The 16,517-nt window shown below is 39.5% G+C and overlaps 1 protein-coding gene across 1 annotated transcript; it reads right to left on the reverse strand.

Annotated features, from left to right (window-relative positions):
- Positions 1 to 2,645: 2,645 nt before the first annotated feature.
- Tdpoz2l1 (TD and POZ domain containing 2 like 1) lies at positions 2,646 to 3,788 on the reverse strand. Its single transcript, NM_001402580.1, has one exon. The coding sequence runs from the start codon at positions 3,765 to 3,767 to the stop codon at positions 2,673 to 2,675; it is 1,095 nt and encodes a 364-aa protein (NP_001389509.1). The 5' UTR covers positions 3,768 to 3,788; the 3' UTR covers positions 2,646 to 2,672.
- Between the last annotated feature and the right edge of the window lie 12,729 nt (positions 3,789 to 16,517).

Genomic DNA, 16,517 nt, shown 5'->3' on the forward strand with positions numbered 1-16,517 from the left:
ACATTATATGGCTTTCCAAATCCAAAGTCTCCACACCTATATTCCCACTAACAAAAGCTTGGTCAGGTCTATCACAATACCCAGCTCCTGGTACCAACCTCTGTCCTAGTTAGGGTCATATTGCTGTAAACAGACACCATGACGAATGTAAGCTTTATAAATGACAACAATTATTTGGAGCTGGCTAACAGTTTCCAAGGTTCAGTCCATTATCATCAATGAGGGAGCATGGCAGCATCACAATATCCAGGCAGGCATGGTGCAGTAGGAGCTGAGTTCTACATCTTTACCCAAAGGAAGCCAGGAACACACTCAGTATCCTCAGGTAACTAGTAGGAGGTCATCTAAGCCCAGCCCGACGATGACACACTTCCTCCAACAAGGTCATGCCTTCTAATAGTGAGAGTCCCTGAGCCAAGTATATGCAAATCATCACAAATGGAAATATTTTATCCAGCACTTTCACACCCTCTGGGTCAAAATGGAACTGTGCTTCTCTTTGGTGAAGAAATGTTTTCCATCTGGGAGTATGGGCATTCAAAAATAACCATGAATGAATCCGATTTATTACAAAATCAAACTTTCTTTGCCTAGACCTGGATAGGTCGTGGTGGCTGTTCCCCCTGTACCCATATTTTTTTTTACTTGAAATTGGTCCCACTGCTTGTTAAAAGACAGAATTTTGTGCCCTGTGCCCACCAAAAACTATCTGGCTTTCCCCTCCTTCTTTAAGTTTACCCAGGGCATGGAATGGAGCTGAGCCACAAGGCTCTCAGTCATATCGTTCTTGTTATATAAAGTTATAGGACGTTGCTTACCAGCAAAACAATCCAGGCACTGAAGTTCCTGACAGATATCAGGGTCTGTTTGTTGAAAAAAAAAAGCCAAGCTTCCCACTGACAATTTTCTCTCATTTCTGGGTCTGAGAGAATGTAAATCTTATGGGATTCAAACAATTCTTTTTAAATATTCTGTAGAGTTCTCATTATTTCACCTGGTTACCATAGGCAAATTTATAGGCCAACTTGATTGAAGCTTCCCTGAGGCTCATCAAACAGAATCTGGTAGTAGACACATATACTCTCCCTACCTTCAACAGCCTTAAAATCCCAGTTGGGTATGGTCAAAGTTAAGGCTGTATCAAGATTTGCCTGGACTTGTGTGGGCAGACCATTTACCTCTGGAACCAATTTCCAAGCTTCTCCAACAATTCTCTCACTTTCTTCAGCTGTGAAAATAACCTGGAACTGTTGTTGACAGTCATCCCAGGTGGGTTTATGAGTCAACCTGATTGAATCTAAAAGACCTAGGGGATCTGAGGGTCTTTTTGAAAATGGAGGGAGGGGGACTACAACTTCCAATTATAAAGGTCATTACTGGTCAATGGTACATAGGACACAAACTGTCTCCCCTGTACTTCTGGGTGTTCAGAAGACTAGAGGAGTAAGGTCATAGTAGAGTAAATCTCTCTGGGCAGTATCGCTTGAATGTGTGTTGAACTCATATTAGGTAAGGACACTAATACCCATCAAATTAAAAATGCCTAAGCTGCCATTTCAGTTCTCAACTATGTGTGCACCAAATCAAAGGCATCAAAGTATAGCAGCAGCTGCCTGGGACCATAATTTTCACCTGTTAATCTAAGAGGTGTTATGGCATATATTCCTCAAATCATTTCACAAAATAAAAAAAGAAGGAATATTTCCCACTCTATTTTATGAGAGACTACAGTTACACTGATATCTAAAACACAAATCAATTTAACTTATGGACTCATGCAAACATAATCATTAAATAATTACAAGAACACATTAAAAAATATCATTAACAAAACCAAAGTAGGGTTTGCCTCAAGGTGAGTAAGGGTGGTTCAATATACAAAAATCAATAAAATTCAATTGACCACATAAACTAACTGAAAGAATAAAAGCAAAAAAAAAAAAAAGGAAAAAAGAAAAAGCAAAAAACATGATCATTAAACTGGATCAGGACATGGACTTTAAGAAGCAATCCCTTAATGATAAAAGTTCTCCAGAGATGGTCATAGAGATTATGTGACTAAATATAATAATGGTAATATAGAAGAATCCCGTATCAAGATCAACTTAAATGGGGAGAAATTCAAAGCCAGTATACAAAAGCAAAGGTAAGTCAAGGTTTCTCATTCTCTTAAGTAGACTCAATACAAGAATTGAAGTCTTAATTAGAACAATAAGGCAACTGGCAATTAAGAGGACAAATACAGTAAAGTTGAAAGTATTTTTATTTGCAGATAGATAATACACATGAATTAGGTGGAAAACTTTACATGTCAGTTAATGCATACAAGTTAGGTCACCTATTCTGTTCATTCCAGTGCAAACAGGTTTCTCCAAAGGAAGTCAGTTAGTCTCTGCTTCAGGCCAGTTGAATCCCAGTTCCAAGACATCAGGCAAGAATAAGACAACATCAACAGGATAGATGTCAGGTAGAATGTCCAAGACCCTAGTGAGGACCTTTCCCTACACACCATTTTGAAATATTACAGCTGTATGAAATCCATAGCCACCATGCTACCTTGCCCCAGATTCACTGTAAATGTTCCAGCAAAACTATAATTTAAACAGAAGTCATTGTTAAAAACACTAGTTGTAGCTGTTAGAAGCCAGGTGTAGGTCATAGCTGCCAAGCTCCTAAAATACCTTTTGGCGTTTGAGTGAAGGCTCCAAGGAAGAACACTGTATAGAAGCCAGGGAGAGAAATGCTTCCTCTGCCAAGTGGGGATGTGACTCCACCATTGACTTCCACTCCAAAGTCTCAGAGACTTCAGAAGCATGAAGTATAATGAAATCCATGACCCTAGTCTTCAGGAGCTCTGTGCTGTGGAGATCAGCCAGGATCAGAGTTGGTACAGCAGTCTTCACAGAGAGGTTCCTGCACAGGGAATCCTCACACATGACCTTCAAGTCCTGCAGGTCATACATGTCAGCAGCTGCCAACAACTCAGTGGCCATTGAGTGGCTGTGGAGGTGTGGTGCCTTCCCTGTGTAAATGAAGGCCATCATTTCCTTAAAGACTTGCAGGTGAATGTCATGGATCTCAATTCGGTTTGTTAGGCTCTCCAGCATTTCATGTTCAAACATGGCTCTGAAAACTGGAGAGCGAGCTGCTAGAATGGCCTTGTGAGCTCTGAATTCCTGTCCAGCTACCACCAGGCTGCAGTCTGTGAAGAGGGAATTTTCCCACAGCTCTCCTATGTCATCAGCCAACTCCTGCCTTGGATCCTTGTTTGTAGGTGTCATGTTATGTCCAGGCGTGCTAAAGGAGGGTCCTACTACGGACACCTTACAACACAGGATGAGCTGGTCTTCAGGGAGAAGCCCATGCCTACGGGAGAGGAGGAATTCTCGAAGGATGAACTTTCTCAATCCCCATTGATGTTTTGGACTAAAGCTTAAAATATTTGGGATCTCTTTGATTTGATGTTTCTCTCCTTGGGCATTTATGATCCAGAACTGCACCTTTGCCAAAACTGGGCTCTTTGGACAACTGTGTAAACCCAGGGAAACAGAGAGGTAATCTTTGCTTTCTTCATCAACACCATTTGGGAATATTCTCAAACACCATTGTACTTCTTCATTGCCCTCTAATGAGAACACTGGGCTTGTAATATTTTCCCGAATTCCATCCATGCAAAATGAAAAGTTGCTAATGGTCCACTTGTAGCAGAATCTCTGAACACTGATATGTGTGTAGCCACTGATCTTGGCTTCCAGGTCCCCTGACATGTCTTCCAGAGGTAGTTTGGATGTTAAAGTTGATCTGAAAGAAAGTAATAGAATTTACTCTTTCCTCTGTAAGATACAATTATAGATATAATTTAGATAGATTTAGATAGATAGATTTAGAATTTATTTTCATTTTCTGCTAAATTTCCCCTTTTATATACTTGGAAATGTCTATTTCTATGTAGGTTCTGTAGGTTTTCATATTTGTTCTACCAAAGATAAAACAGACCACTATGACTGTTAAATCAATCTCTCTCTCTCTCTCTCTCTCTCTCTCTCTCTCTCTCTCCCTTGCCCTTGCCCTCTCCCTTCCCCCCTCTGTCTCTCTGTCTCTCCTTGTTTGTTTGTGTCTGTATGTCTCTGTCTTTCAGTGTTCGTGTCTCTCTCAGTCTCCACTAACCCCACCCAAACCTACTGTGGTTCTGTATATCTCTGTGTATGTTTATTGAATCTTAGGTCAATGTTAACTTGTTTTGACTATTGTATCCAACTTTGGAACTGTTTGGAAATGTGTAAACACTATCATTTCAACTGTGTTGTACTAATCAGGGTCCTCTACTAAACATAAGGGATAAATTTCTCTATATAAATAGAAAGTGGTTGTATGAGAAAAATCTGTAGGCAGAAGTCAAACTGATATAAAATTGGCTAATGTCAATACTTACTTATTCCACAAGGTTTGAAGTCTCAGGTCCTCTTCAGAATTAAAAAGAATCCTGCAGAAGTAGGTTCAGATGCCAGTGAAGAAATGAGCTTGCTAGTAAAATGAGAGCAAGCAGGCAGACTCACAGCTTCCTCCTTCTATGTACTTTTATAGGCCTGCAATAGAAGTAGGGCCCAGTTAATGGTGTATCTTCTAGACTCAGATTAAAGGTGTGTTTTTCTACCAAAAGAGTCTGTAGATGAGCTGGATCTATCTACTTCAACTTAAGCCAAAAACTGTTAAAAGGCATCCCCTCCAGCTTTATAGGTTACTTAAGTCCACAGTAGTCTAAACAGGAAGACATTTGGTACTCCTTCACCACCAAAATGATGTTTCATGACTGTGGTGCATTGGGGTGGTGAGAGGGGTGGGGGTGCCTGAGCTAGAAAAGAAAATAAAGACCCTGCTATGAGTTTTGTCAGATAGGCTCCTATTTATTTATTTGGGGGAAGGGAGTGGTGAAGAACTCTGCAAGGATAAACTGGAATGGGGTAATATTTGGGATGTAAAAAATTAAATAAATAAATAATGAAGGAAAAGAAACCCATACAGAGAGAAAAGTGAGAGGGGAGGCAGTTTTTTCAGGAGAGTTTTTCGGAGACAGGTTGAAGAGAGAGAAATGGAGACACAAGGAAAGACAGAATGATTCAGAGAGCAAGAAAGGAGCCAGAAGAGTATAATAGTTGGTGAAAGTTAGTATGAGGCAAAGAAAAGCAGTTCAGGAAAAACTGAAATAATTCAGATTGAATCAGGTACAATGGAGAAGAATTTCAAACTACCCATCCAGACCTCAAAAAAAAAAAAAAAAAAAAACTAAATAGGAGTGACTTATTCACCTATAATTTTCAGAGGCTAAATTTTCTCTAGGCCTAGAATAGACTAAGAGTCTAGAAGCTTCAAGCTCTAAGCCTAGGTCGACAGGTACAGGGAGAAAGCCTCAGAGATGACAATAAATACAGATAATAATTGGTATTTTTACTATAAAAACACTAGAAAGTCTTTAGCAGCTCTAAACCAGATGTGACAGCTGAGCTGCTCTGAGAACAGGTCAAACAGTCTGCTCTGCAGTCAGCAATAGAAGATGAATGACCACAGGGAAAGGAAAGACCACTTATCCCTCAAATAACACATGCCCATTTATCTCTTTGTGTTTTTCTCTTTTTATGTTTTTGCTTTTTTTTTCTGATACACAGCAATTTCTGCCAATTTCAAGATATAACAAAGCTGTGACTTTCCTTCAGACAGAGGTGTAGCTTCAGCACCATCTTCATTAAGGGCAGTCCGCTGAATGACTGCCCTCTTTGTTGTGGGCAGGTAAAGTTTTCCTATGGTATTGTTTCAGCACCATCTTAGCTAAGGTAGATCATATGACTGGTTGTAGCTTCAGTGCCATCTTAGTTAATGACAGGCCCATGGCCATCTACCATATTTGCTATAGGCACTTACTTAAACACTGCTTCCTTACATTAGAACAGCCTTAGAATCTCTAATTTCTATCCTGACTTGGTAAATATTTATTTAATATTAATTTAAAGATTTACAGCAGTAAAAACTTAAAGATCACAGCATTAATGATTGCATAACTCATATGCTTAATAGATATTCACTATCAATCTTTTCAGAAATCTGCTAAATGTAACCTTACATGTTTAAAGTTATTAGGACAGAGAATCCCATGAATAGCAGTTACAGCTGCCCCACCCTCATCCACCAAGGTCTCTGAGAAGAAATAGGCATCGTGACAAGACTGCCTAGATTGTGGTATGAGAACCACTGAGAAACAGTGCTCAGTTGCCTTGCTGCTACCAGGTATCAGCCTATACTGCTGTCAAACTGAGGATACAAGAGAGTTAAATGTCTCATATTGCCTAGGACAAGATGAGTCATTTTTTCCAAAGTTCCTACTCCACAGGAAAAATCTTCTCCTCTTCTGGGCCTAATGATTGCACTAACTCTGGCCGAGTTGTGATGGAGACCACAAGGACCTGGGAAAACTGTCTAGGTAGTAGACTATTGACCAACCTCTGACATTTTAATTAATGACATCTAGATTAAAATTCATGTTTTTCAACTTTCTGACTGCATGGGTAGATAAGCTAACTACAACTAGAAAACATACATCTACTTCCTTAGCCAAGGTAATCTACCACCTTATTACCTCAGTAGTCATTGATTAACTAGTTAAGACTACCAGATTTCAGAAAGGCTTACGTGAGTCACAGGCTTCAGGACAACAGATACGCATATTCAATCATATAGTTTACTATATGATCAATTATCTTCAAAATGTTGTCAAATTTTCAAGGTCCTTTAATTTTCTTTTCAATACATACCTAAAAATATTTCCCATTATACTAAATTTATACACATTCCGTCTCCTAGACAGAATTAACGCCCTTCTTGCTGCTTTCTGTTCCTGGAAAGGTTTTGTCATCCCTAAGTTCATCTTAAAGACTACTCACTCTGTTAACGAATCTATCTATCTCTTCTGTAAGCATTTAAGCTCCAAGAAACACAATAAGACCTACATCCCACATACCAATTAGACTGCATCTGCATATGTAACCTGTCAAACAGTAGCCTAATTCCCACTTGTAACCTATTCCAGAGGGTGAGATTCCTCTCCTGTTCCCTGGGATTGGAATGTTCCTCATCCAAACCAACAAGAGCTAAGGGTTTCAAATGTACAGATAAGAAAAATTCTTTTCTCCCAAATACACTTAACTTTATTCTATACTATATATAATCTACTACTATTACTATTAAATCCACCTCCACATCCCAGCCTCCCACACATAATGTTTCAAAATCTTGTCAGGTTCAAGAATTTACTCATAATCAATATTCATGACAGTTTCAGAGGAGCAAGCTACATGCTGCAATCTACTTTCACAGATACAGACTCTTCAAATGGACCTGCTCCTAGTACCTACAGATGGTTCCACAGACCCTTGATAGCAAGGAAACAGTCAACTCTCCTAAGACTGGATCAACAACATCCACATTTTCTTTGGTTTCCCAGAGACATATCATTCCAAAGTCAGCAAGAAGTAGTTAAAGATCATGATGAACCTATTCCTGTTCCACCATAGTCTCTATCAAATTATTCCTCTAATTTTAAATTAATTCATAATGATGGAATTATAGCATTCCTCCTAGGCTCCACCTAACAATAACCTGGCAAAAGACAGATACACATGACTCACTATAAAAAGGCTGCTAGCCCCCTTCCTACTCTCTCATTCTCCTACTCCTAATCTCCCTGATTCTTTAACCCCTTTCTCCATCTTTTTCCCCCTTTCCCCATTCCCCTTCTTTCTCCATGTGTTCCTGGCTAGCAACTCTGTTTCCTTTTCTCTCTCTTTTTGTCTTCCTCCCTCTCTGACTCACACAGTCTCTCTATATGTATGTATATAATAGTATTTGTATATCCATCTACCTACTGATCTATCATCTATCTGTACTATCTATACTAAAAATAAACTACATCTAAACCATATAATAAACTATATTCTATACAATGGCTGGTAACCCTGGGGGAAAGGATACTTCAGGATAGGCCTGAAAGTGCAACCCTCCAACCCACACAATACCTAGTTTTAACAACCTATCCTGGATCTATTTTCATCAAACAAAACAGATGTAATGTCGACCTATCAATGGGTTTCAAAAATGTTCTACATTCTGATTTCAAATTTGTTATGTTAGTCATAGGCCTCTAGAGGATGTACAGAATAAGTTTGTCTGTATGAATAGGAACTGGATATATGAGAAAAATTTAAGGGTGAGGTCCAGCTACCCAACAGTGGCTAAAGCCAGTACTTACCTGGTCAACAAGGTTTGAAGTATCAGGTCTTCTTCTTCAATATATAATAGAATTCTGAAGAAGTGGGCTCTAATGCTGGTAAGGAAATGGGCTGCTAGTAAGATGAAAGCACTCAGGCAAAGACAGAAGGCTTCCTTCTTCCAAGTGCTTATATAGGCCTCCAGCAGAAGGTGTGGCCCAATCCTCAGGTCGCAAAATCTGGATTAAAGGTGGGTAAGTTTCTGACTCAGCATTCAGATTAAAGGCATGTTTTTCTAGCCAGTCTCTATTTGAACCATCTATATGTATTTCAACTTATGAAAAAAATTAAAAGTTATGTATGCAAACTAGTTTTTGACTTGAATTAATTCCAGAGTTAGTCCAGATTGGAATATGAGTAGCCATGACCAGTGTACTTCAGGAACTGTGGTCAATCTTCCCTAAATGAATGGAATCTTCTGCAAAGCTACTATGTACACTTTTGCTGGTCTTACACTAATTCCTTCCACAAACATCATCAGAGATGGCATCTGAACTTGTCAGAAATCTGAGTTTTCACAAAATGGAGAGCAGGTGGAAGAACTCTTATATGGTGGACATAAAGCAGAGCCCCAAAACTCTGATAGTGACTTTCTTCTCTCATGTATATTAGTCCATTAAGACCCACAGACCTTATGGTGACTCCCCCAAATTTGTTTGCGGGGGTTGTAATTCCCTCTGAAGAATTCCTACTTAAAAATCCCTTCCAAGGTTGACTTAAGGGTGTGGTTTAGGAATATCCTAATTGCTTTTCAATTCAATCACTTTAACTATCAGTATTCAGCTCCTCAGTACTTCATACTCTACTTCCTCTACAATTGAGTTCTCCCCTCTTCAGACTTGGGACTGAAGTGCTTGCTTTGTTGGTCCTGGGAAGGTTGAGAGTATTCTGTTTGCCAAGGGCTGCAGCATATATTGAACAGATATCAAATATTGAAGTTTGTGATGTTTGCATTGATATAAACTGACATGAAAAATTCTATCTAGGTCTCTCATCTATCTACTTTGTCATGTCTTCGGAAGAATCCATGGCACAGAAGACACAGAAAAATATTCAGTGATTCAATCACTTCTGCAACTCCGAGCTCTCCTGTATATCTTGCTCCAAGTTTGTTTATCTCTCAATACTAGATAAATCAATCAATTGATTTTCAGTTTTTATTCCTACATTAGACTTATTGAACACTATGGACATCAGCGACTCTGTATCTGGTGTTTTGGGGGCCTCAACAAGAGGATCCCCAGATAGATATCTAACATTGGAGATGATTGTAGATGATCACTGTGAAACAACCCCTTTGCAGGAAAGATGCTCTAAATTGTTCCTTTCTTAGCTCTCAGGAGTAGGCTCCTGTAGGTTGGAAGTGTGACCCTCTGGGCATGAATCATGGGTTTTGCTAATGAGATCTCTGTCACAGGGTAAGATAGGGGTAAAGTTTTGTAGGGCAGTGAATGGGAGGAGTGATTTACTAGAGATCTGCCAGAAACTAAAGGATTTTGTACCACACAGTAGGAAGACAGGTGATAATGGTAGTAATTATCTTCATACCAAAGAATGCAACTAGTTAATATAAAAATCCAAACTGATTGTATGAGGACCAGCACACTCAATTAGCTTCTACCCCTGAGATGTAGTAGACATTATATCAACAACCAGGCAGAAAACACTAGCTGAGATGAGGCCTCACGAGTACATCAGGGGACCCCTGAGTCTGGGTTCAGTCACAGAAAACAAACATAACCCTCAAGAGGCTGGAGGCCCCAGGAAGGTTAGAGTTCTGGTGGAGTGGATGAGATGGGGACAACTTTGTGGAGATTGGAGGGTGTGGAATAATGGGGGGCTGGGAGTTATGGGATGTGGAACCCTGGATGGGAGGGTGGATCAGGACTGGAATAAAATATGGAATGTAAAAATAAATAACTAAATAAGGATATTGAGAGATAATTAGAAAACAGACAAATGTACATAGAAAGCTCAAGAGAGAGGTGGGCAGAGCAGGAGAGAGGGGAGAGAGAGAGAGGGAGAGAGAGAGAGAGAGAGAGAGAGAGAGAGAATGAGGTAGAGAGAAACAAAGATGCACAGAGAGATAAAGAGAGACACAGTGGCACTACACAGACAATGAGTTGTGGCTGGCACAAGTCCACACTCCTAGAAAGAGGAGAATCTGGTGATGTCTTTCACAGTCTCTAGAAACTGGTATCAAAACTGAATATGCTTTAACCATACTTACCTCTAGAGGTTTCAGTCCAGGCAGCAGTCAAATACTTTCCTGTAAAAGTCACTTTAATTTACACATATAATTTGCCATCTTTGAGGCTTTTTGCCTTGGTCTGCTGACACAGGACTAGTCCTGGAAGGTTCTAGCCTCTGTCCAATCAAATTAGGCTTAGAATGTTCTCAGCTTCTGATATTTATGGCTGAATAAGCTCACCACTTTCTAGTGATTTCTGATCTCTGGCTGACTGATTTCATTTGTTCTGTCTTGAAACTTATCTTCACTGTAACTGATTCATTTTGGCTTTTCTCAGCTTCCTGTGAATTGCTCACTTGGTCTCATACTAACTTTGGAAATCAGTTCTAATCTTCTGTCTCCACCTCACTCTCTGATTTGTTCTGTCTTCACCTGTGTCTCTCTTGTATACTCTTCAACCTCTCTCTTTCTCATTGTCCCATTAAAACTGGCCTCTCTATCCATTACTCTCTGCACTGACCTCTTGAATAGCTTCCCTTCCTATATCTTCTTGTCAAAGTTGGGCACATCCTTTTCTGTCTAATACCTCTCTGATTTTTCCCTTTCCATTCGCACTGGTGCTTCTTTCTACAAACTAACTTTACCTTCAGTGTTTGGAACTAATGGTGGATACTAAGGGTTTATCTGTATTACAACCAGAGGGATGAAAGTTGTCTCCCAAAGTTGAGCCACTTCACAACTAAAAATTTTATTTATATCAGTGGAGTTTTGAGTTCTTTGTGTACGCATTTTGGGGTTGAGGATTTACTGTTATAAATCTGGCTAATAAATTACAAGCTGGTGAAGATTTGATTTTATGGGTTTACAGGTACTTGTACAGACTGGCAGCCGGCTTTCTGGTGGCTAGTCAAAGCTTTTGTTTGTTTGTTTGCTTGGTTTTTTTTTTCAGGAAGTAAGGCAATTATGATCAAGTATGCTGTAACAGTTTCCTTTTTTGTGGTAGAGGTGTTAGCTCCTTGTAAGTGTTTTAGGAAAAAGTGGATCAAACAAAATCTTCCCAATCTGGAACTCAGGTTGAACAAACTCTGGAATCCCTTGATCACTGCCATCTCTTCCTTGCTCTGAAGGGGTTAGACCGTAGCATCGCAAAGAGTAGTTTCAAGAATTACTGTGTAGCCTCCAGGAATCTTGTTTGGGAGTCTCCTGAGAAGTCTTGAACATGAATTCATTTTCTATGGTATTTTCATATTTATTGATTTTTTTCTCTTAAATATAACACCTTAGCAAGAGTTTCTTCTCCCTCATTTCCTCCATATACCACCCCAACCCCAATATTCCCTCTTTCACATCAACTCCTTTGGTTCCTTCCAAAAGAGAGTAGGCCTCCCAAGGATGTCAACCAAACATGACAGGTTACATTAAGCCTGTTACATGCCATCATACTGAGATGGGACACTGCAAACCAGTAGGATGAAAGGGGTCGCAAAAGCAGGCAAAACAGTGAGAGACACATACCTGGTGATTATAAAAAACGGTCCATGCTATATCCTGCTGCCAACAGCAGTGGTCTTTTCTTCCCCTTTGATTCCCATGGATAGAAGGGTTCAGAAATGCCCAGATCTTCCCAGGCCATCCTGGAGAAAGAGGGATGCTGCTGGAATAAGTCCTCATAACCCGATAGAATCAAATCTACAGAGTCTTGTAATTTATCAGCCAGATTTATATCAGTAAATCCTCAACTCCAATAAAGCCCAAACAAAGAACTGAAAACTCAATTGATATAAATACAAGCTGCATACCCAAATGGGGCACATATACCCTACATTACTCTACTGCCCTTCGATAGCAACTTGGGGCTCTTTCAGTCCATGCGGTTCTGGTTAAACATTTCTCTCAATATCCTGTCTCATCTCCCCCTCTATCTAACTCTGTCTCTCCCCTCTCTGAAACTTCAGCTCTGTCCCCTCCTCCCACTACCCAATCACAGCCTGTAGCCTTGTCTGACTAATTAAGATTTTACCTGACTTCACCTGAATAGAAGCACTCTTGAGAAAGCAGAACATATACACAGCAATCCACAATAGAGACAGGCTGTCTTCCCATTGTTACAAATCCCACCAGAACACCAAGCTACTCAACTATAAAATATATACACAGGGCATGTCTGAACCCATTGAGGCTCCCTGATTTTATTTTAAGGCTTTATGAGCTCCACGGTACTAGGTTACATCAGTTGATTGTTTGAGTCCTGAGCTTGTGGTGTCCTTGACACTTCTGCCTTCTACAATCCTTCTTCCCCCTCTTTTGCAGGATTCTCTGACTTCTGCATAATAGTTGATTTTAGGTTTCTTCCTTTACTCCAATCTATTTTTGGATAAAAACTCTCTGGTGACAGTTATGCTAGACTCCCTTCTACAAGTATAGCAGAGGGTCATTAGGCACAGATCCAATGACTTCTTTCCCCAGTAGTATTTGATTCTACCTAACAACTCTGGACTCTTCATCCTCTGGGTCCTGGCCCTTCAGGCACTGCCAAGTAGATGTGGGCTCATGCTTTCGGCATGGGCTCAGGTTGTACCAGTCACTTGGTATCCAAACCCACAATTTCTGTGTGATTATTACCCTAGGACACAGTCTATATGGAATAGACTATAGGTTGAAGTTTGAGTAGCTGCGTTGGTGTTCCAATTCCGTCCACTGGATGCCAGGCCTGGTTACAGAAGATGGCCAGTTCAGGCTTCAAATCCCTACTAAGGGTCTTTGCTAGGATTTCTCTTGTAAATTCCAGGGAGTTTCCATTGCACTGGATTTCTTTCCTCACCCCTGAAATGATTCTACATTCCACTGATCTCTCACAGTACTCTCTGCTTCCATAATGTTACCTCATCTTTGCTTTATCCATCCCCACCTGCCCACTGTCCCCACGGAATCTATTCTGTTCTCCCTCCCTGTAGAGGTCCCTGCATTCCACACTTGAGCTTTCTTGGTATTGATCCCATGGGTCTGTTGTATGATTGTTCTTTGCATTACAGCTAATAACCAATTCCAAGTGAATTCATTTCTGTGTGAATTTCTGGGACTGGATTACCTCACTAAGGCAAAAGTATATTTCAATCCATTTGCCTGCAAAATTCCTGATGTTATTTTTTATATCAATCTCGTAATGCTCTATTGAGTAAATGTGCAATTTTCCCTATCCATCCTTCTTTTGAGTGTCATGTAGGTTTCCAGTTTCTAGGTATTATGATTAAAACTGCTATGAACATATGTAGGCAAATGACCTTGTGGTAGGATAGAATGTTCTTTGGGTATATGTCCTGGAGATGGATTCCCAGTTATCTGAGAAGCGGTCATATTTATTGTTATAGTGTTTGTATATGTTACCATTTCTACCAGCACTTACTCCATAGCCTTAACTAAATGAACTCTCACTTAGTCATTCTGAGATTTTAGTCATTAGAACTTAGTGATTCTGAGAAGTATCATATGGATTTTTAGAGTCATTCTGATTTGCATTTTTCTGAGAACCCAGGATGTTAAACATTTCCTTAAATGCTTCTTAGATATTTCAGATTCCTCTGTTCAGAATTTTCTATTCAGATCTGTACCCTATTTTTAGTTGGTTTATTTGGTTTGATAGTGTCTAAATTCTTGAGATGTTTATATATTGTGTAAATTAGTCTGCTGTCAGATGTTGGGTTGGTGAAACTTTTCCATTTCAGTAAGCTGCCATCTTGTCCTATTAACACTGTCAAAATCTCTCATAGAAGCATTTCAGTTCCATGAAGTCCCACTTATTAATTCTTGATCTTGTTGCCTGGGCTTTTGTTGTTGTGCTATGCAAGCTACCTAAGCAAGTTCTAATGCTCTCATGGTAATTCCTGTAAACATTTCAATAGAGGAAATGATAACATACTTCTCTTGACACCCAAAGAGGTCAATATTACTAATAGTTACCGGAGTGCATTGATACAACTGAATGTGGGTAAACGAAGAAAAGATGGGGGAGGAGAAGAGACTTCTGTATCAGAAACACCAAGTGTTTAGATATGCACCTAAAAGAGGAAATTGTTCTCCCTCTTTGGGGTGCTTCAGAACTCTCAGAATTCACTTGTTATGTCTCCATACCAAATGAGCTTCTGCTGAAAGTAACAATAGATGTGGAATCAGAACTAAGCATGTATGTTGCTGTGGTTAGGAATATTTGATGCTATTCAGGAGAACACAGATTTTCTTTCTAGTAAAATTTTTAAAAAAAGCTCCTGATATCCATCTGGATGCCAGCCTCATGGAATCTATCACTCCCATCTTATTTCTACAGGTAGCACACATCCAAGTATTGCACACATACATATGCAGAATCAACACCATAAATATGAAATGAACTAATTTTCGAAAACAGTGACTGAGACAATGAGTATTGAAAGGAGGGAGACTAGGTTTTCATCACAGTTGGAAGAAACAGCCAAGAAAATCAGGAGCCAGCTTCTGTACTTTAATTTTCTCAGGTATTTTAAAATGTGTCCTTATACATAGTTACTGCTAATATTAATGAATATACTGTCCCTAGTCACATTACAGTAAAAGTGATCCAGAAGGGTGCTACTTAGAAACATTTTTGTCTCATTTTGAACGTTCTCAAATCATCATTGTCCCATTCCCCTTTTTTTTCATTTTAATTAGACATAGATTACCTATATACTAAGAATACAGTTCCACTTTCCTACATCTACTTCCTTCTTAATTTCCCTCTCATATGGATCCTCCATTTCTGTCTCTCAGAAAAGGAAAGGCTACTATTAAATAACAATAAACGACTTTGCCATGCTGTTTCTATTACTATAGCTCTGTACCACAAAATATGGAAGGTGATACCTCCTGTAGTTCTTTTATTGTTCACATTTGTTTTATCTTCCCTGGGTTTCCTCATGCTTTCTTATGAAGTTGAGAACTGTGCTTTCAACTTATTTGAACTATTACATTTTATTTAGTGAGAAATTGCATGGAATCTGTAGATTGTTGTGGCAAGGTGGCCAGTTTTACTGTGTTAATCCTACTGATTCATGAATATGGGAGATCTTTTCATCTGAGATGTTCTTCAATTTGTCCCTTCAAAGACTTGAAGCTTTGATCATGTAAGACCTTCATTTGTTTGGTCACAGTTAGTTAGAGATATTCTATTGTGTCTGAGGCTATTTTTTTCTCAGGCTGTTTGTCCTTTCTCTAAAAGGGGACTGCTAAGTTTCTTTATTTGTAGTTAATGTTGTATCTAGTTCCTTTGCTGAGACTGTTTTTCAGCTGTAGGAATTCTCCAGTAGAGTTTTAGGGTCAGCGGTATTTCTTTTTCTTTTTTTCCCCCCATCTTTATTAACTTGAGTATTGCTTATTTACATTTTGATTGTTATTCCCCTTCCCGGTTTCAGGGCCAACATCCCCCTAACCCCTTCCCCTCACCTTCTTTATGGGTGTTCCTCTCCCCATCCTCCCCCCATTACCACCCTCCCCGCAACAATCACGTTCCCTGGGGGTTCAGTCCTGTCAGGACCAAGGGCTTCCCCTTGGTCCTGGTGCTCTTACTAGGCTATTCATTGCTACTCTTGTATCATCTGCAAACAACATTTTAATTTCTTCCTTTCTCAATTGTGTCCCCTTAGTCTCCTTCACTTTTCTTAGTGTTCTACATAAGACATCAAGTATTATATTAAGTAAATATGGAGAAAGTCGAAAATCTTGACTTCATTTTGATTTTACTGGAATTGTTTTGAATTTCTCACCATTTAATCTGATGCTGTTTATAGTTATGGTCTAAACTGTGCTCTTATTTTTAGCTATGTCCCTTGTATCCCTAATCTCTCTAGGACTTGTGTTAGTTATCCCAGGGTGCTGATTTTTTCAAAGGCTTGTCTACATGTAATTAGATCGTCATGTGGCTATTTCTTTCAGTTCTTTTATATGGTAGATTGCATGTATTGAATTTTGTCTGTAGAACCATCCCTGAATCTCCGGGATGA

Source organism: Rattus norvegicus, chromosome 2 (assembly GCF_021556685.1).
Source record: "Rattus norvegicus strain SHRSP/BbbUtx chromosome 2, alternate assembly SHRSP_T2T, whole genome shotgun sequence".
NCBI lineage: Eukaryota > Metazoa > Chordata > Mammalia > Rodentia > Muridae > Rattus > Rattus norvegicus.

What these genes read in the sequence shown, in the direction of transcription:
- Tdpoz2l1 (NM_001402580.1), bottom strand. Translation starts at nt 3,767, where the DNA reads ATGTCAGGGGACCTGGAAGCCAAGATCAGTGGCTACACACATATCAGT.